The 20,427-nt window shown below is 36.8% G+C and overlaps 2 protein-coding genes across 4 annotated transcripts in view; both read left to right on the top strand.

Moving 5' to 3' along the window:
- The first annotated feature begins 486 nt into the window (after positions 1 to 486).
- pex13 (peroxisomal biogenesis factor 13) lies at positions 487 to 5,668 on the top strand. The gene is made up of 4 exons (XM_008430377.2): positions 487 to 958; positions 2,257 to 2,972; positions 3,823 to 3,945; positions 4,813 to 5,668. Exons 1-4 carry the CDS (start codon positions 885 to 887, stop codon positions 5,169 to 5,171), a joined length of 1,272 nt encoding a protein of 423 aa, XP_008428599.1. The 5' UTR covers positions 487 to 884; the 3' UTR covers positions 5,172 to 5,668.
- A 565-nt stretch (positions 5,669 to 6,233) lies between these two features.
- The window catches only part of sanbr (SANT and BTB domain regulator of CSR), a 20,749-nt gene continuing 6,555 nt past the window's right edge, over positions 6,234 to 20,427 (top strand). The window contains exons 1-20 of one of the 3 annotated variants that reach the window (XM_008430374.2): positions 6,237 to 6,926; positions 8,537 to 8,688; positions 8,834 to 9,008; positions 9,259 to 9,355; positions 11,530 to 11,768; positions 11,884 to 11,942; positions 13,240 to 13,400; positions 13,479 to 13,565; positions 13,656 to 13,766; positions 13,975 to 14,098; positions 14,363 to 14,515; positions 15,002 to 15,144; positions 15,223 to 15,319; positions 15,411 to 15,428; positions 15,502 to 15,601; positions 16,357 to 16,442; positions 17,636 to 17,664; positions 17,799 to 17,872; positions 17,943 to 18,031; positions 19,363 to 19,445. In XM_008430374.2, the coding sequence (XP_008428596.1) occupies positions 8,539 to 8,688; positions 8,834 to 9,008; positions 9,259 to 9,355; positions 11,530 to 11,768; positions 11,884 to 11,942; positions 13,240 to 13,400; positions 13,479 to 13,565; positions 13,656 to 13,766; positions 13,975 to 14,098; positions 14,363 to 14,515; positions 15,002 to 15,144; positions 15,223 to 15,319; positions 15,411 to 15,428; positions 15,502 to 15,601; positions 16,357 to 16,442; positions 17,636 to 17,664; positions 17,799 to 17,872; positions 17,943 to 18,031; positions 19,363 to 19,445 (2,075 nt within the window). In that variant the 5' untranslated portion in view covers positions 6,237 to 6,926; positions 8,537 to 8,538. Of the gene's footprint in view, positions 6,927 to 8,536; positions 8,689 to 8,833; positions 9,009 to 9,258; positions 9,356 to 11,529; positions 11,769 to 11,883; positions 11,943 to 13,239; positions 13,401 to 13,478; positions 13,566 to 13,655; positions 13,767 to 13,974; positions 14,099 to 14,362; positions 14,516 to 15,001; positions 15,145 to 15,222; positions 15,320 to 15,395; positions 15,429 to 15,501; positions 15,602 to 16,356; positions 16,443 to 17,635; positions 17,665 to 17,798; positions 17,873 to 17,942; positions 18,032 to 19,362; positions 19,446 to 20,427 lie in introns of those variants that run through there. The other 2 variants (XM_008430373.2, XR_001777364.1) reach the window with 2 other exon arrangements.

Raw genomic sequence — 20,427 nt, 5'->3', positions numbered from 1 at the left:
TATTTATGTAAAGAGACTTGGAACAAGTCAGTGTAGTAATATGACTGAATAATTTTTGTTGTTGTTTTTTTTGTTGAGTTGATATGACTTGCAAAGTGAGGGTTATTCCCTATAAAACTTCTGTTGGTACTTTTTATGTACGTTGATGACTCACTTTTTTTGATGAGCTGCAGCACCCTCTGGTGGCCGATATTTAAAAAAAAACGTAACATGAGAGCAGGCTCTACTAATCGCACAGGCGGTATGTTTTGTTAGGATGGATGGTAGGTAGTAACTAGTTATTTTCTTTTACTTGAGTAACCTTTTTGGGGAAAGAAATTTACTTTTAGTAGTAGTTTTACTGCAACATACGTTTTATATTGTTTGCTTGACTATTGTATATGTTTATTCAGATATTAAATTAGAGTAACTTATTTTTTAAAATACTGTTTTACTCTTGAGTCATTTCTTCTATGGCTACTTTTTATTTTTGCTTGAGAAAATATGTGGGAGTAGTGTTGCTCTTACTTGAGTACATTTTACGGTTGCTTTTCCCCCCAAGGTTAAACGCAAAAAAACTGAAACACAACAATCGTCATCTATTATTTTGGTCTGACCGTCAGGTACGTTTGGTGACAGTGAGGCTTTTCGGGTATCAGGGTAATTCCTAAATAGTTTAATAACAAATAATACAGACATGTAACTAATTTGTCATAATGAATACATTCAATCTCCTTTACAAGCCTAGTAGGGCATTTCGTGAAAACACGTCATGGAAATATGGGGTTTATTTTGGAATTTTGAAAATTACGAGGTGCACTGGAAGGGAGCATAAAAAAAACGGGTCATCGGACTGGCAATATACTTCGCTGGGGGGGTTTAAGTTGTTTGTTTAATATTTTAAGATGGATTCACATCCTCCCCCAAAGCCCTGGGAAAGGCGGATTCCAGGAGCTATTGGAGCGCCTTTAAATTACAGGTAAATAAGCATTTGTTTAGTTTATTTTGTCGGTCTTTCCTTTTAGCATTAGCGTTTGCTAATGTTGTGAGCTAGTTGATGCTAAAGTTGCTAAACCTCCGATCTAAACATTTAGCAGCGCTTTTGCAGAATAATTTGACACGACGAGTTTAACAGTGCGTAATTCATCGGTTGCATGTTTAAATTAATTAGTAAACAGCAACAAATTAATTAAAATTAGCAGTTCTTGTCCTGCCCGAGGCCTGATATCTACTTTTATAGTCTGACGGCTGAATTTTACTCTTTTGGGGGGGTTATAATTAAATATCATCGCAACAACCAGGGTGTACAGATTTCAGTTTTTAAATTGAGTGTTTAACTGGGCTATTGTTTTTAAAGACTGTCCTAAAAGTTGTTGCAGAACTGTTTTATAATATTTAATTTAATTTATTTAATGACGTGGAATCTTTTGGATAGCAAAAGGTGTTTAATAAGATTTAGTTTTTTACACAGTTTGAACAAGTTGAAGCTTAAACTTTGCCACTGGAACATATTTACAAATAAAAGTTTGTTTTTTTTGTCTTAAATGTGTATATTTGTGTACATTTTTGGTCTAATTACGGCTTTGAGTATGTTGTTCTTCCAGTATATTGCCTTTTTTGAGTCTGTATTCATTAGGGCTGAAACGATTAATGGAATTGATCGATTATTCAAATAATCGTCAACCAATTTAATAGTTAATTAATCATAAACTAGAGTGTACAGAGCCAAAGAAAGGCCATTTGCTTAAAAATCAACATATTGAGAGGAGCAAATAAACCAGAACAGTGCAATATATGTATATATATTTCTATATTTATGATAAAAACATCTTTTGTAAATATGTTTTGTGCAAAAAAATGGGATAGTTTTAGCTTTTTCCAGTTCAAATTCACTAAAGGACTGCTTTGTTACTTTGTTTAAGGTATTAAAATGTTTATTTTCTTATTTTAAAAAAGGAGTTGAACTATTTACTTATTTGCATCTTTTAATTATTTTCTAATATTTTGTAATAAAAAAAGGTTTACGTGGTTAATTGAAAACTCTGTACAACCCTGTGCAGCCCTAGTATGCATCAGTTAATCAAGTTCTAAATCGGTTGAAAATTACTTCAATAATAAGTTAATCACAATTAATCTGATTAATTTGATAAAACCGATTAATCATTTCAGCCCTTATTGTAACAAATCTACTTCTTTGAACCATTTTCCCAGAAAGCTCCTTCTTGTCACCTCGGCTGTCTAAATTATTGCATGTTTGCTTCTTTTCTCACTGAACAGATCTGCAGACTTTGGACTGGCAGCTGTGGGGCCCTCCACGCCGGCAGGCCCTCCTGTTTTGACCAGAATGGCCCCTCCACTGCCTCCCCGCCCCATGCAGCAGTCCTACCGTCCATCCTACAGCTCTTTCACCTCCGGCTACAGTCCCTACGGGAGCTCCGTCTACGGCGGCTACAACCCCTACAGCTATGGCGGCGGCGGCAGCTACGGCCTGGGAGGCTACAGCCGCTTCCCTCATGCAGAAGAAGTCGCCCCCAGCCGGTTTGTGCAGCAGGCGGAGGAGAGCAGCCGCGGCGCCTTCCAGTCGATCGAAAGCATCGTCCAGGCGTTCGCTTCAGTCAGCATGATGCTGGACGCCACCTTCTCAGCCGTCTACAACAGCTTCCGCGCTGTGCTGGACGTAGCCAACCACCTAACGAGGCTGCGCGCTCACCTCACAAGGGTTCTGTCGGCGTTCGCTTTGGTGCGAACGCTGCGTTACCTCTACAGGCGGCTGAAGCGGCTACTGGGGAGAGGGTCGGATGCAGACGTGGAGGACTTGTGGGCCGACAGCACGACCGACGCCCTGGCTACAGCTTCGTCCAGGGCGTTTGGAGCGGCAGCCGAGGAACAGAGCGTGAAGTCCTGGCCGATCTTCCTCTTCTTCGCTGTAGTTCTCGGTGGACCCTATCTCATCTGGAAACTGCTGAGCTCCACGGCCGGTTCTGAAGAAAGTGGTAAGACTTGCATCTGATTTCTCTCTAAATTTAAAAATATCCAGCCTCGCAATGCTTGGTGTAGAGACTTTTTCTAGAAAACAAAATGAACTGAAGCTGCTGGAAGGGGCTTCTGTTGAGGCACAGAGTATCCAAGAAATGTTCTCAAGTAAAAGTTAAAATGTATTTGGTAAAAGCCTCAAGTACTCAGTAACTGATCAAATTATCATTTAACATTTAAAATGACATAATCAGATGGACCAAAATATAAATTTAAGTGACATTTTTGGTATTTTTAGGTCAAAACTGACAATAATTCATATAAATAAAAAGAAACAAAATCAGGCAGAAGAAAATTTTTCTGTTTGAACTAAATTCAGCCAATTTAGTTCAAATTCACCAGAATTTTAACTAAAAATTCAGGTGAATTTTTGGTTAAAATGTGTTTCTAATGTTTGGTTTTGGATTTGACATGAATTAAGAATATTTGTAAATTATTGATATTTTGGAGCCACTTATTGTTGAGCTCAAAGGTTTTTCAGCAGCACTTTGTACTTTGCCCTCACTTTTAATCATGTTACAGATTGACTTGTCCCAATAAACAATAAATCAATTAATCACATGATAAATTAAATGGAAATCAATAATTTCCATTTGTATGATTTATTGTTTCTCTTTTCTCTTTTTCTACCAACAACTGCAGGACAAAATCTCCCGTCTGGTGCTTCGGTTTCATTATTTACTACTTTGTGTTGATCTGAAATACATGGAAGTGCTTTTTTTGTAGATTGTGTCATGAATACTTTTAAAAGTGTGTTTTTGTTCCATTTATTTCTAATTTCGTTAATGAAGATGTTCTGCTTGTGTTTAGCCACCAACTGGGCCAGCGGGGAGGACGACCACGTCGTTGCCAGAGCAGAATACGATTTTACAGCTTCCTCAGAGGAGGAAGTTTCTCTGCGGGCCGGAGACATGCTCAACCTGGCTCCTAAAGGCGAGAACTCGTTAACATCTTTATGTAACACGCTGAATCTGCTCCTCCAAAACACATAAAACACAGTATTATTTCTGCTGGCTGATGAAATAGAAACTATATTTTCCTTGTAGTCAGTTGGTAGCTTCTGTGATGGAGAATTAGGACCAAGAAAATAAAATAAAATTTACATGAGTAAAGTCGCAAGACTCTTAATATTATGAAAATAAAGTCTTAATATCAAGAGAATAAGCCGGTATGAGAATAAAGTCATAGTGTTGCGTCCAAAAACTGGACTTTATTACTTTGTGACTTATTGCTAGAACAAATCACAATATTTTGAGAATAAATTCATTATTTTATGACTTTATTCTCAAAATATTGACCTTATTCTTGAAATATTCCGGCTTTATTCTCGTAATTTTATTCAAGAGTATAGTTATACGAGAATATTCTCGTGTGAATAAAATTCATATGAGAATTTTATCACTATTTTTGTGATATTAAAAGTTTATTCTGGTAATATTATGACTTTAATCATCACACATTGACTTTATCTCAAAATACTGAGTATTCTAGAAATACTACAACTTTTTTCTCGTAATAGTTCAACTTTATTCTCGTATAACTTTACTCTTGTAGCATTATGACTAATTTTGCAATATTAGCACTTTATTCTTGCAATATTATGACTTTAATCGCTTTATTGTGAAAATATTGACTATTGTTGAAATATTAAGAATTTATCCTTGTACGACTTGAATGTCGTAATTTTGTTTTTCTATGTTTTATCCTTTCTTATTACATCTTATTATGACGTATTAAGAGTTTGTTTAAGTTTCCGGTGTTAGCTTAACGTCCTTCCTGTGTGTCATCCTCCTCGTTCAGAGCTACAGCCACGGGTGCGTGGATGGCTGCTGGCCACCGTGGACGGTCAGACCACGGGACTCGTCCCCGCCAACTACGTCAAGATCCTGGGGAAACGGAGAGGCCGAAAGCATACCGAGACGGAGAGGCTCGCTCAGGTGAAGCAGCCGAGCGCCCAGACGGCCTCGCCTGCGCAGCCGCAGCCTGATGCGACCCGAGGTTTCACCCCTGACCTCGCCGCGCCGTCCAACGCTGCGTCTGCAGAGCAGCTGCTGGAGTCTGCGTACAGAGAAACTCCAGCTTCCTTCAGTCTGAGCACTTCAACCTCTGAGACGCCGCGCAACACTGTGCTGAACATCCCCGAAAAAAACGACCTCTGATGATGATGCCTTCGTGTGTAGAGGTTTATAATTAATTAGCTCGATCATTTCTTGTTTGCAGTCTTTAACTCTGGAAATGGACTAATACTTGACCGCAGCGGTATCACAATGGACCCAATCAGAAATTTTCTAGAATACTTCTTGATTCAGATTCAGTCTGAATTCAAGGTTACTGATGGAAAATAATTTTTAAACAAATTCAAGGTTTTTGCTCCGCATTCAGAGCTTGCTTAATAAACTTTTGTGTAAGTTTGTTTTGTAAGGAGATGAGGTAAACTGGCACGTTGTCATTTTAAAGGACGGAGGTGTTAAGATCGTGATCATGTTAAGTTTGGGCGCTCTCGGTTGACAGGTGCCTGGTTTTCTGTGTTGTCTTCTGTCTGGAACAAATGGCTGGAGAGGTGTAAGCTGCAAATTTTCATCACTTTATTTGTCACAAAGTAATTTGTAAATATTTAATATAAATATTTTGAAAATAAATATTTCCAAAAACCGTTTTCTTTTGTCACTGGTACATATATAAATGTCAAATTACCATGACTCCTTTAGCAAGATGTAGTCCACTGTACAACTACAACCCAAAAGAGCCCCAGTTATAGTTTAAAAATTAAATTTAGAAGGAAAGGAGGGTGGACCCATATCTGTGTTTAACCCATGGCCCCGAAAAGACTAAGATCACCTCTGATGCACTTCCATCCATGGCCTAGAAACTCCTGAAATTCTGCTATGGCTTTTCATTTTAAAGTGCCATATCAGGATTATTAGAGTCCGTCATCAGGGCACCTCTAACAAGACTCTTCGTTTTATAAATCCCGTCAATTCAATTAAAAAATACCTTACTAATCACAAAGGGAAGTTAAATGTAATTGATATGAGTCATTTCATATTAAGAGTTTGAAAACTACAACGTCAAAACACAAGTACATTATTCCCCACTTAGTTTTATATTAATTAGCACTTAACTGACCTACCAATTGTTTTATTTTTTCCTTTCTGTTTGAAAGGTTTACGAAGCAGTTTACGACATATATACCGCATTTACGACCGTCGTCTCATGGTAACAGGACGCTTATGTTGCTGCAGTGCGACAACGGGACGACTTTACAAACAAACGAGCTTTTTAATGTGTATTAGCAGTTTTATTTAGTCAGGTGTTTGGTTTGAGTTTAAACGGAATGACATGTGAAAACTATTTTATGCCGTAAACGAGGACGTATGACTTCGTTGATGGTTAGCGTTCATGCTAACTAGTGAAGGCTTGTGCTGCCTTCAGGAACGATCAAAAGTCATGTTTTAAGGAATACCCTCCACATATTGACCTGATTTTTTACAATCAAAAAGTACAAGATTAAAAAAAATGCTGTCTTTTTTGAGAAAGTATATTTGATTTCTATAGTACTTTTCACTTGTAAAAAAAAGTCACAAACTATTTCTCTAACAGCGCATTTAAGATAAATTAAACGGTGATAGAAGTACAAACATTTACTAATAAGTGAAATTGTATATAAAACAATATGGAAGATATTTCCCGACATTAAAGTACATGCTGATATCAATTTTAAAACTGAAACCTGAGTTGAGTGAACGTGAGATTCTAAAGTTCAAATTTCGGTGGTTACCTGAAGGCAGCAAACAGTCCGGTCCCGCAAAGTTAGCTTGTGTGGTAGTTAGCCGTTGGACCGCAGCATCAGCACCATTATCATCACCACAATGGCAGAAAGGATTCCGCTGCTGCCTTGACTCTGCTCGAAGACGGTAAGCAGCAACCACGGCATCATTTTTCTGCACCAGTTTTTACGTTTTTAATGTTTTTGTCGCATAAAAAATGGATTTGATTTGACCCGAAGCGCCTGATGTATCAGGAGGAGTTACTGGAGGCTCGGCCTGCGGTAGCACCACTTCTCACTGCGACGTCCCATTTTTATTATCACACCATTAAAATGCATCATCAGCCACCTATGTGCACTTTCTCGACTTGCTTGCATTGCTTAAATTGGAAACTGATTGGTGTATATTTGTAATGTTTTTGTGATTTAAACATAACATTAGTGAATATAAAAATAATTTTAAAAAAAATCTAGATATTTTCCACCTTTAAGTTGGCACATATCCAGTACAATTTACATGAACAATATACTGTATAACATGTTTTAGATTTACTGTACTTCTGGACTCTGACCATGTGGTTTTAAAACTTTAACTTCAAGTCAAAAGTGATCAGTATTTGGAATTCAGGAAGTTTAACCCCACAGCATGCTTCTGCCTCTACTATGTGTCACTGGGAGTTTGGTGTTTGTTTGACAATGCAGAGTTGTTTTGTAAAATTTAACCCCAAAACTCACTTTTTGGTTTCATCTAGGGCTATGCGATAAATCGATTTTAACAATTCATTAAATGTGCTGTTTATGAAGACAACATTTTTGGAAAATGTAGATTTACAAAGAAAAAAAGATATAAAGGTATATGTAAACAAAAGAAGGCTTCATGGATGCAGAGCAGAACCAAAGAGCAGACAGGGAAAAAGAAAGTTCAAACCATTTCTTTCATTGATCGTAATATCCTCAATTCCAACATCTCTCTGCTCAGCTTTCTAACCAGACGGCCAAACAGAGATTTTAAAAGGATCAGCAAAAGCAAATGAGGTGGATTAGCAGTGCTTGTCAACACCTGATTGTGTCATCCAGAACATTACTGGAATATTGTTTCTGCTGCCTTAAAATTGAGCTGCTAGCATGTCATACAGCAACAGTCTTCAGTCAGAGGCCTCTTCAGATTCATTGCGAGACTGATTGCTACTGGAGATCCTTCCTTCCCACTGTTACGACAACACTTAGTTTCCCTTTGGAACAAAGTATGTTCTTTTAACATGCTGGTTGTCTCTGTGTCTTTCTACAATATATTTTATATGTGTTTAAATATACTTAATTAATATTTATTTGCACTGCCGTCGAGAGTTTCTATTTTTTAAAATTAGTTGTGCTTTTCTGCACAATGACAATAAAGTAATTCTGATTCTGATATTTCCTTCTTGAAATATTTTTGTGCATGCAATAAAATAATTTTCTAATGCAGTCGAAAAATACCAAATCTTCTATTTCAATTCAAACAAAAATGTTTAACTTCAAGGAAATCAGGCTTTTTCAACTCTTTTTGTGAAACAGTAAAAAACAGTAACTGGCTGTTTCGACTAAATCCAATATCTGTGTTGAAAAAATATAAAATAAATTTAAAAACTTGACTGTAGCTTTATATAATCTAATCAGATTCTTAAAATGCAAACTCTTTCATTTTCTTTCAGACAGTTCAGATCAGTTTTGTTCTTGTTGACTGAATGCATCTTGTTTATTGACCGTCTGTCTGTGTAGAAATGAGTCGCTTCTGTTCGGACAACAATAACTTCCCCTATGACAACAATGTCCTGGTTCTGGACATGGTGCTGGGGTCTCTGTGGGGGGTTCCTCAGCCCATAAGCTGGGAGAATGTGGCCAAACTGGTGCCAGGCTTCACTCCTAAGGAGGTAACTGCAGTGCTGCTGGGTAACTATAATGCCTCCATCATCCATCTCCTCTTCATTTAATCCACTGTGTCCATCTTCTGCTCCATGGTTTAGCAACAATTAGAGTGAATGAGAGGAAATCAGCAGCTTTGATGTGGTTTCACAGTGCGCCCGTCGATTTGAGGAGCTGAAGGCCACGGCGGGGTTTCCCCAGGTGGATTATCAGTGCAATGACCTAACAGGAGGAAGCGGCTCACAGTCTGACAGCCTGTCTGCCCTGCTGGAGGCTGGAGATGTGGTCAAGAGAGAGGGAGGCAGTCAAAGCTGTAGCAAAGTCACAGGTCAGTTAACGCTGCCTCAAATATTCACAGATTCAGTTCTGCTGGTTTAGGCAAAAATTCACATTCGATTTAGACCAAATCTGAATCTGTGCAGGGCCTTGAAGGGGATCTGTTGTGCAAAATTCACATTTTGCATGTTTTATCTTGAAAGTGCAGTGGATAAATTACATTAACGTTTGCAGTTCTAACGAGACAATGTGAAAAATTTCAAGATGTTTTTGCAGTATTTTTTTCCCCCTGATGTCTGCAGGCTCCAAGTCGCTCCCGGCTGGAAGGGGAGGAACGGTGGAGAAGAAGGAGACGCGAGTCTCAGTGGAAGAGGATGAAAAACTTCAAAAACCACGGGAGTAAGTCCTATTTATAGACCAGTCTCTCTAAAACTAGTGGTACGCGGTCGCCCCCTGGTGGTTAGCAAGGTACTGCATGCAAACGACTGTTTATTTGCCATGACGTCACCTCAAGGTGAGACGCTACAGCTACCTTACCAAGGATCATGTTTAAAAATAATAACGGATACATGGTTTAAAACCGGGTCACTTAAAAAAACCCTGAAGATACAAGTGGAAAGAAAGAAACCTACGGAGCCCTCCAGGGGACATGGGGAATTTTTTTTTCTTTTGCGTTCCCTCGCAATACTTTTGCGTTCCCTCGCAAAAGGTTTTGCGTTCGCTGGCAGTGATCTACTGATCAGTTGATGCGGCATAATTGATACTGTAAGCCATTTTTACGGTGGCCGCCGTACTTTCTGCTTTAATACAAGCTTATAAGGTTTTTCCATGGACTATTGAGTTATTATCGCGGGGTAATAAGTCATCTGATTGTGTCTCTGTTGTGTTCGTCTGAATGGTTTAAAGAGCTGCTTTCAGTGCCGTTCCATCTGAGCCTTAACAGACATAAACATGCAGTAAATGAATCGATTTTCAATCAGTTTTTTGCACCAAAGCGTTAATAATAATAAACACATTTTATTATTATAAAACACAGCAAACTAATGGTGGCAGAGGGCAGCACTGGGTTAACTCGGGGAATCTCATCTGTCCATGTATCAATCAACTCAAAACCTTTTATTTGTTCTGTCATAATTTTCAATTTATTAAATTTTAATTATGCTCCAAACTTTGCGAGGACTGACCACCCCGCTCACCCGCTTCCTCACACACGCAAAGCCAGCAGCCAGTAACCTTCCCATTCATACTTGATGACAGTCACGCCCACATCGACACGCCCACCACCAGGTGTCAAAGCCGCTGCTTCTGTCATATCAATAATTATTTAATTCATATGGCTCCTATAGAGCCTCAGTGAAAACGTGATTATTATTATTAACTCTTTGGTGCAACAAACTGATTGAAAATCGATTTATTTACTGCATGTTTATGTCTGTTAAGGCTCAGATGAAACGGCACTGAAAGCAGCCATTTAAACCATTCAGACACGAACACACAGAGACACAATCAGATGACTTATTACCCCGCGATAATAACTCAATAGTCCATGGAAAAACCTTATATAAGCTTGTAGTAAAGCAGAAATTACGGCGGCCACCGTGAGAAAGGCTCAGTATTCAATTATGCCACATGAACTGATGAATAGATTATTGCGAGGGAACGCAAAAGTATTGCGAGGGAACGCAAAAGAAAAAAAAAACCCATGTCCCCTGGAGGGCTCCGTAAGCTGTAAACACAGATATTGGATTTAGTCGAAACAGCCAGTTACTGTTTTTTACTGTTTCACAAAAAGAGTTGAAAAAGCCTGAATTTCTTGAAGTTAAACATTTTTGTTTGAATTGAAATAGAAGATTTAGTATTTTTTGACTGCATTAGAAAATTATTTTATTGCATGCACAAACATATTTCAAGAAGGAAATATCAGAATCAGAATTACTTTATTGGCATTGTGCAAAAAAGCACAACTAATTTTAAAAAGCTCCGTCAGGAATACTTATATAATCGGAGAAAGTTAAATCATGAGAGTAGTTAGTCGTTCACAAGCTATTCGATTCTTTTGAACTACTTTACTACGTGAACGTTAGGACTCAAGACTCGGTTAATGAGAACTGTTCTTCTTTTGTTTGCCTTTTTACGACTTTGCTTGCTTATAAGCACAGCTATTGCTATTGTTATTTATTTAAAAGTAATTTAAACAGTAAATAAATACAATTGATAGAAATGGGTGGATAATTTTTCATGCCAGAAGACGATTTTTGTTTATGACAAAGCAACTCAAATCTATTTTTCTCTTATTGTGCTTCTAAATTACAAAATAGCCATAAGATTATGTTTATTTCCATAAACACTTTCTGAACATGTTTGTTCGTGGTTTTGTCAAGGCCAGTCACATTTACAAATTTACAAACACATTTACACCCTTCTCAATCAGATGAGCAATAAATATTTTCATTTCAGGTTGTGGAGCAATTTCAAATTAGGTGGTCCTGAAAAAGTTTGAGAAATACCACAGTACATGACACTTTGCTTCACGTTATGTATTCCACGCAATAAATATGACCCCTGCTCTCCAGTCTCAACATGGTGATCCATGTCTGTGATGAGACCAAGAACCTGAAGCAGGATTTCACCTGCCCCAGAGATCTTCTAGTCAAAGAGATGCGCTACTTTGCTGAGTATTTATCCGTGGACCAGCAGAGGTGGGAAGAGGTAGACATCTCGGTCCACTGCGACGTCCAGATCTTCGACTGGCTCATGAACTACGTCAGGAGGAACTCGGCAGGAGAGGGGAACAAGGACAAACCCCGGCTGGGTAAATTACACAGCAACATCTCATGTTTATTTTTATGCTTGCTCACCTTCTCCGCCTGCTTGTTGTGAACCGTGGGTGGTGTTTGGTTTGTGTGTTCGGTGTCTGTCGGTTTCAGAGCCCAGCAACGTCATCTCCATCCTGATCTCCTCTGAGTTCTTGAAGATGGATACGTTAGTAAGTGTTGTGGAGTTTATATATACAGCTCTGGAAAATTAAGAGGCCACTGCAAAATTATAATTTCTTTGATTTTACTCTACAGGTTTATGTTTGAGTAAAATGAACATTGTTCTCTGTTGAACTACTAACAAAATGTCTGAAATTCCAAGCAAAAATGTAATATTTATTTGCTGAAAATGAGAAATTGACAAAATAATGAAAAAGATGCAGTGCTTTCAGTCCTTAAATAATGTAAAGAAAACTGGTTCGTATTTATTTAGAACAATAATACTAAAGTTTTAACTCAGGAAGAATTAAAACTTTAGGTTTTCAATTTGTTCAGTGCAGTGATATCTTCATTTTTCTAGAGTTGGGTCGTAACTAGTTAGAATTACTTGAGTAACTTATTGGGAAAAAAATACTTTCAGGAGTATTTCTGCTAAGGTGTACTTTTTACTTTTACTTGAATAATTTTATTATGAAGTATCGCTGCTCTTTCTTGAGTAAAATTTCTGGATACTCGGCCCAATGTGAGTAATTTTACTGAGTGACCAAAAATTTTGTTAAAGTTTCATAAGTTTTAAATTGAAAGAAACTGATTTGGAAAACTGTTTATTTTGCTTGATTTTGTTATTTTCTAATCATGTTATTTATACATACATTGATCCATTAAATACCAAAATTTCCACTTAACTTTATATTTTGGTCCATCTGATGATGTAATTTATTTGACCGGTTACTCAGGACCCGAGTTGCCTTTTTTACTAAATAAATGTTTTACTTGAGTAATTTCTTGATCAACTACTTTTCACTTTTACTTAAGTAAAGTATGTTAAAGTAGTTTTGCTCTTACTTGAGTGCAATTTTTAGGTCCTCTACCAAACTCTGTCTATATTTTAGAGATGGATATTTATCGTATCGTATCGTTTATCATTTATCGTGATAAATGTCTTATCATAATAGAAATTTAGATTTATCGTCATTAAATATTCCAAGTAATGCTGTCTAAAACCCTCCAAAACTATCCCTAGTGTCAGGGTTAATATTTTTTTGGAGTTTAAAATCAGCCAAATTTCTACTTTTTTAATTTAAAATAGTTTTCAAACTACATTTCAATTCAGTTTAGTGGAAAATTAAGCTACTACAATCAAACTAGTTCTTTTTAAGGCTTCTTACACGTTTTTACCATCAGTGACAGTCAGTGTGACAGGAGCTATGCTCCATAGAAGCAGCTTCAGACAGTTATTTATTATTGATTTGTCTATCAAGCAGGTGAGAAATTTGCGGGAGTTTGAATATCTTAGTCTGTGTTCAGGTGGAGGAATGCATCCAGTACTGCCATAAACACATGAGCGCCATCGTTGCCACTCCCTGCAACATGAACTGCATCAACAGCAACCTGGCAACACGGATCGCTGAGCTCTTCAACCACAACGAGGCCGACGACATCCGCGACAAAAAAGATAAATTCAAGAGGTAGGAAGTTTAAAGCTTGTCAACATGTGGCTAATTTAGAAGCTAACGCTGCTTTCTTCCTCTTCTTCTACGTGAAAGCAAACTGTTTCAAAAGAAAATCGAGCGGCTGTTTGATCCAAACCACCAGAACAAAGATTCACCAGGAAACGCCTCAACTCTCTACAGGTTGGTACAAACTCTTTGCTTCTGCAGTTCTTTTTCTTTGTTGTAGTTTCTGAAAATGTGCTGCCGTTTTGTTTCGTCTCCATAACGCAGGTGCGGTTTGTGCCTCAAGCTGCTGACCAAAGACACAGAGAGGAAGATTTCCTGCGTTCCAGGGAAAATCAACATTGACGTCCAAGGACAGATCATCTATACGCACACAAGGTACATAAATGCAAACAAATAAATAAATGTAACAAAGGCTAGAGATTTTAATTATTAATCACTTATTACTAAAGTAACTTCAGACCGCTGAACTCAGGCTGCACCTAATTCAGGTTCACCTCAATTGTTAAATTATTTACACATAAACCTTTTGTTATATATATACATAGGTTATTTAATGTGTTATTAATGTTGTTTGGGTTCACAGACAGAAGAGCTGGGATGTGCATGAATACACCACATCTTTATATGAGGAGCTCAAGTCCTGGGTTCTCGTTTACTGGAGAATCTGGGGAACCATCAACTACCTCACCTGCTCCCGCTGTCAGCAGGTCAGAGTCTCCTGACTCGACCCGAGTCAGGAGAAAACGATAGTTAGTGGGAATGATTATCATGTTTGGAATTTAGGTTGAAAGGAGTTGGAACCCTCCTTCCAACCTTAAGTCCAACTATAATTTATCTCTCTTTTTCTGTAATTTTCACAAAAAATGTTGAGCTTGCAGAATTCACGCTGCATTTTTGCAGGAAATCCTTATTTTTCTAATAGTTTTCTGTGATGAGATATTCTCTAAAACCCGTCTGTATGTTTTGTGCAGGTGTTCGTTTGTGCAGAGCTGACCCAATGCAAATATCACCCAGACAGCGTGTTGTACCCCAGCATGGGCACAGAGAAAGGCTGGCATGGGGCAGGAATATACCCCTGCTGCAACCAGAGGGTTCTCCGCTTTGACCCCACTGGGATACCAAAGGTTTCCAATTTAAGATATTTTCACTAAAAACCAGACCGAAAATACTTGGTAATTTTTTGTGTTTTTGCATGGTATATATAGAGGGCCAAACATTTGTTCCTTCATTTCTCAACATATGGGAATCGATTTATAATTTAGCAACAAAAATCACACACAGTTTTTTGTTGAAAAATTCAAAACTTTCTTAGAAAGAGAAATCAGGCTGACTGGTTAAAGGTGTGTGTGTAACAGACTAAAAAACTCGTGGGTGTAAAGGTGGGCCCTGCAAAGCATAAATGTTAGAAACTGAAAAACTAACATGTAAAATAAAGTTTCAAATTGTGTTTATTGAAGGTGATTTTTAGTATCAAGACTTTATTGGGGACTTGCCTAATTTTTTTTTATAGATCTAGGACGTCTAGAAAGGGTGGGCCCCTCAACTCACTAAGCTACTTTCAGGCCCCCTGAATGATATTAACAAGGATTTGTGTGTGTGTGTGTGTTCAGGGTTGTAAGATGCGGGATCACATCGTGAACGTGCCGGATGAGGAGAAATGCGACGAGGCGATGGCAGCTCAGACCAGAGTCCTTAACGACCTGCTGCTGCACAGAGACGCTGTGTGTTTGTCCAACGCATCGCCGGCAGAGAGGTCAGTGTAAAGGTCATCGCCTTGACGATTTCTGCCTGATTTCTGATCAAAGTTAAACATCCCGCTTGTGCTCGTCAGTTCTGAGGAGAGTCCGCCCGGAGCAGAGAAAGTCCCAGACTGCAATGCTCTCCTGGAGCCGACACTCCTCGGACCTCTGAGAGGAGACGCCGGCTCTGTTCGTCTCTTTAAAATCATTTTTAGTTTGTTTTTCTACAGATTCTTGTTTAATTTCCTTTGTATTTCTCACTCAGTTTTCCCTTTTCAAGAACTGGACTCTTCAGCTGGTAGGACGCCTCGTCATTTTCAGAGATTCTGGTGACGGTTGTTGTGTCAAAAACTAAAACTCTGCTCTTCCAGAGGCAGCAGTCTCTCCTGTCGGAGGACGAGGAGTACACCACGGGGTCAGAGGTCACCGAAGATGAGGTCGGGGACGAAGAAGAGCTGTCGAAAAAACAAGGTGAGAGTCTGGCAGAAAAGTCAGATTGTGATGCTTAATCTCATAGCTAAATAATTTTTGTTCAACCCACAAACTGCTGCTTTGGAAAAGCTTTGTTAAAAATAACAAATAAGCTAATTTATATCATTTCACTAAAACTTTCTGCTCTGGTCAGAATGTAAAAAATACAAATATATTTCTGTATTTTTACTAGAAAATTTCTGAGATTAATCTGAATTTCTTTTTAGACTTTTCTAGCAAATTTTTGACTTTTTGAACTTAGAAGTTTTCAAGTTTTTTCTAGAACATTTCTGAGATTTGTTTTAACATGTTTTTGCGTTTCAAACTCACATTTGAAATGAATCTCAAAACTACATAATTTTTTCTAGCAGACTTTTAACTTTTCAAACTCTGAAATTTTCAAGCTTTTTCAAGAAAATTTCTGAGATTAATCTCAAGATTTCAGGGTTTTTTTCTAGCAAATTTTCTACATATCAAACTCAGAAATGTCCACGTTTTTTTTCTAGAAAATTTCTGAGATTAATAAAATGTATCTAAAAGTTTTTTGAAATTTACTCCTCCCTTTTTATCAATCATCAGAATAGAAAGTGTCATTTAATCCGTCATACAACAAACAAAGCTAACTTTGATGAAAGGTATTTTTTACGTCCTCTAAATTTCCTGTTTTATTTATTCAGTTCCTGTTTTCAGCCAGCAGGTGGCGCTTGATGCCACCTTCTGTTTATTCCTCTCTTTTCTGGTTTTTCTGTTTCCAGCTGCTAAGAAGGCGAAGAAGCCCCACAGACCTCTGAAGAAGCAGCTTTCCTCTCCCAACTTCCAACGCAAAGACAAATCTGAGAAGGTAAGTCGCTGATTTCATGGATTTATCTCTACTTCTCCTTTATGGATCATTTCCAACTAACAGTTCATCATGGTGCTCGAAATCCCTGAATTTCCACCAGTTGTTTCCAAGGTTTCGCAATAAACTGCAATCTAATGTTTGATTTAAAGCTTAAATCTAGTAAATGTTATTTACAGTTGGAACCAGATATTTTCATACAACTAATAAAAAAATCTCTGAAGTTAAATCAGACTAAACTTTTGTTGTTTTGGATCAGTTAGAATTACTAAAGTCATTTGTATTTTCTAAAAGCCGGAAAGCTTTGTGAGAATTTTTTTTGAAGTTTTTTAAAAATAATTTTCTTTGTATATTTTGTTTTTAGCATTTAATTTGAGCAAGAAGGTCATTTACCTTAACACAATTTGTTTGTATTATTTTAATGTAATACATATTTATTACTCTTAATTTCTCAATTACTTATTGATAATTTTATATTTTACACTTTAAACAACATTATTTAATATTTTTTTGTTAATTAATGTTTTCTCAGATGTGAGAGATTTAAAAACATAAAATTTTGTTATATTTTAGTTCATCTTCTCCTTTCTGTAGAATGTAAAATATTATCCCAAACCATCATTAGTAACTAGAGGAGGACATTTATCATATTGTTAATCATTTATGATGATATTTTTTTCCATAATAAGAATTTTGATTTATCACTGTCACAACGTTTGTCTTGTTTGAATTGTTAGTTTTACTATTTTCTCCATTGTTTGTTCAATAATAGTATCAGTAAATATCAATAAATGCAAAAAATGTGACTAAATATTACAGTTACTGTGGTCAGCTTGGTGATACAAATCTCACTTTTTAATGTTAAAGAAACTGAAAATTGTTTTTCCAAGAGCAGTATTTGTGTTTGTGGGGCTATGACTGCAGTTATCTAAAAAAAGGAATAATAAATACTTTTTATTTTCTCTTTTATGGTGACACAAAATATCATAGTAGAACTTTAACTCCATATCATCCACTCCTGTGTTTAGCAGTAATAAATTATATCATATAATAGTGAATTTAAACTCTTTTTAGTTCATTTAACTCCAAAAAAAGTGTGAAAACTTACCTTGAAAGTGCTTAAATTTTACCCCAAACTAAAACTTTATCGGTTGTTTCTCATATTTTACTCTAAGCCGTGTTTCTTTTTTCCTTAGCCACAGTCCAGAGACAGCACACCTTTCACGTAAGCCTCACTTGAACACCAAGCATCTTTCTAAGCAGAAGCTAAACTAACCAGTGTGTGTGTGTGTGTGTGTGTGTGTGTGTGTGTGTGTGTGTGTGTGTGTGTGTGTGTGTGTGTGTGTGTGTGTGTTGTAGCGTGAGCCTCCAGAAGAGTAAGTGGGACAGTTCTCGCTCGCTGCGCTACAACCAGGACGCTCAGAGAGAGGAAGGTAAAGCATCAAATGCTGCTGACCCGGCGAGGTGAGCAGCATCAAACCGGGTTTGTTCTGCTCGTTTCAGACCAGCGGCGCATGGCGGAGATCGTCGGCCACCTGACCCAGATGAGGTTCGGAGATGAGGAGCCGAGCAAATCCAAGGACACCAAAGAGGTGAGAGAGTCTACACTGCAAAAACACAAACTCCTAAGTAATATTTCTGTTCCAGTTTCTACTGAAAATATTGTAGTACAATTGAAATACGACAAAACTATTTCAAGTCAAAAATTCATTAATATTGATTAAAAAAGTGAAATAATCTTATAAAAATATTTTCCCCACATCATAAGTTAAAATAAGTGAGATTATTCCCTTATCTTAGTAGTACTTTTTAAATTAATATTATGACATTATTTACCCAAAACAAGCTGAAAAGTCACTTGTAAGTTAGTTTTGTCTTATTTCAAGTTTACTGCGATATTTCCTGCAGGAACGAGGCCAAAACACTCGGTGAGGTTTTGTTTCTGCCGTGAACAGAGACGAGTCGGTTCCTCTTGCTCAGGCGTCTGCAGCCCTTCTGACCCCAACAGAACAAAATAAAACTCGACTGGAGCCAGAAATGTTACATGACTTTTTGGAAAAACTTAATTTATCATTTTTGATAATCATTTGTTTTCTAATTTTTAAAATAAAACATAAAAATCTCACAAAAATGAAACAAAAGAATGGATACATTTTCTTTTGTGAGATGGTGATATTTGTAAAAAAAATGGTGTAACAGAAGCTGAAATGATTAATCATTAATCATGATTATTTGATTATTAAAATAATCAACTAATTTAATAATCACTTAAATCTTAAATAGAGTAGGGTTTGTGTGTATATATATATATATATAGCATTTAATATAAAACTTCATTTGTTGCATTTTAGGTAAATAAATATTTTCTTATCTGAAAATGGATTGAATTTATTATTTTTGCCTATTTTAATACATTTCTAATGTATAAAACGTCATCGTTAAACAAAAAATCTGCAGAATGTGGCCATTTTTAAAAATCCAACTAATCAATTACTCATCAGAATAATCAACAGATTAATCAATTACTAAAATAATCATTAGTTGTAGCCCAAGTAAAGTTAGAGTAAAAAGTTACCAGCTTTGATTTATTTAGCTTGTCATCTTTCACAGACATATTGACACATTTAAAGAAAATATAACACAAAAATAATGTTATTCATACATTAATAAATGTCACGATTTGAGAAGAAAATATTAGAAAATAAAACAAAACCTTATGACAAGAGAAATAGATCTAAATAATACTGCTGACTCTTTTAGTGTCGTTCTAAATTTAACTCAGTTATTCCTGAAAACGGCTGAAAACGGCTGAAAACGGCTTTTATAAACATCCGTTTGTTCTTCACGATTTTTAGCAAAGTTTGGAGTTGCAGACTCCATCTGAACTGGTGTTGGGTTGTTTTTAAACTGGTTTCTGTTCCAGCCGGCCGGTGGGATCTACGCCCGGCTGGAGCTGCAGTTCAGAGGCGGCGCTCCGACCAGACCGACGGCAGAGAAAGCCCCCAGGTACGTTTGTTTTAAAGATTTTACTTTTACTGAAAAAAAGAAAATGGGTTCAACAGTTTACATTTAATCTACTGTATCAAATGTCAAGCATGGCAGTGGGAGCATCATGCTGTGGGGTTGCTTAGCTGCTTCACAGTAAATTATAGAGACATAAACTCCATTAATATTGGCTCCATTTCTCTAATCTAATTTTCTATTGTAGTTCTGCATGGATTTTTTTACATTTCTTCCTGGATTAACTGCAGTTTGTAATCAAATAATCGATTATTCTGATGATTAATCGAATAATCTTTAGTAGCTACTTAAACTAGTAACGAAATGTGAAGATTCAGTTTCTTTGTTTAGATAAGAAAACATTTTGTTGCTTAAAATGGAAAATGATTCAAACATCACTTTTAGTTTAAAGTTTGAAATATGGAAAAACGTTTTTTAAAGTGTAAAATAAAACAGACTATTAAAAATTTAAAAGCAAACTTAGAGACAACTAGAAAAATAGCTGTTCCTAGCGAAACAGCCGTGAGAATGCATATTTGCAGAATGACTGCTGCAGAAATGCAAGAAAAATGGAGAAAAGCTTAAGAAGTAGAAGATATCWGAAGAAATAGAAAATAGTTGGATCAGTTGAACAGTGAAACAAATCAAAAAGGAAAAATTTAGCAGAAGCGGAAGTCAGTACAAAACGAGAAATAGTTGAAACCGTTGGAAGAGTGAAACATAACATAGGAAAAATAAAATAGAAGTAGAAGACATAAAGAGTAGACAAGCTAAAAGATAGTAAAATCAACAGAAATAAGGCATGCAGAAAAGCAGACTAGTTAAAAAATAATGAAGCTATGATAGATAGATAGAGAGATATATATAGATAGATAGAGATAGATAGATGTGTGTGCAATTAGTCAGTGATGTGCGTTTAGGTGCATAGCTGGTGAGGCTATGAACCTTTTGTGCTGAAAGTTTCACACTTTCCACAAAGTGTGAAACC

This window comes from Poecilia reticulata, linkage group LG15 (assembly GCF_000633615.1).
Source record: "Poecilia reticulata strain Guanapo linkage group LG15, Guppy_female_1.0+MT, whole genome shotgun sequence".
In the NCBI taxonomy this organism is placed as follows: domain Eukaryota; kingdom Metazoa; phylum Chordata; class Actinopteri; order Cyprinodontiformes; family Poeciliidae; genus Poecilia; species Poecilia reticulata.
Note: the sequence above shows the minus strand (reverse complement) of the source record. Positions and strands in the feature narration are given on the sequence as shown.

What these genes read in the sequence shown, in the direction of transcription:
- pex13 (XM_008430377.2), top strand. Translation starts at nt 885, where the DNA reads ATGGATTCACATCCTCCCCCAAAGCCCTGGGAAAGGCGGATTCCAGGA. An exon ending in GGCCGGTTCTGAAGAAAGTG is followed by an intron (nt 2,973 to 3,822) that starts GTAAGACTTGCA and finishes GCTTGTGTTTAG; the next exon opens with CCACCAACTGGGCCAGCGGG. An exon ending in GCTCAACCTGGCTCCTAAAG is followed by an intron (nt 3,946 to 4,812) that starts GCGAGAACTCGT and finishes CTCCTCGTTCAG; the next exon opens with AGCTACAGCCACGGGTGCGT.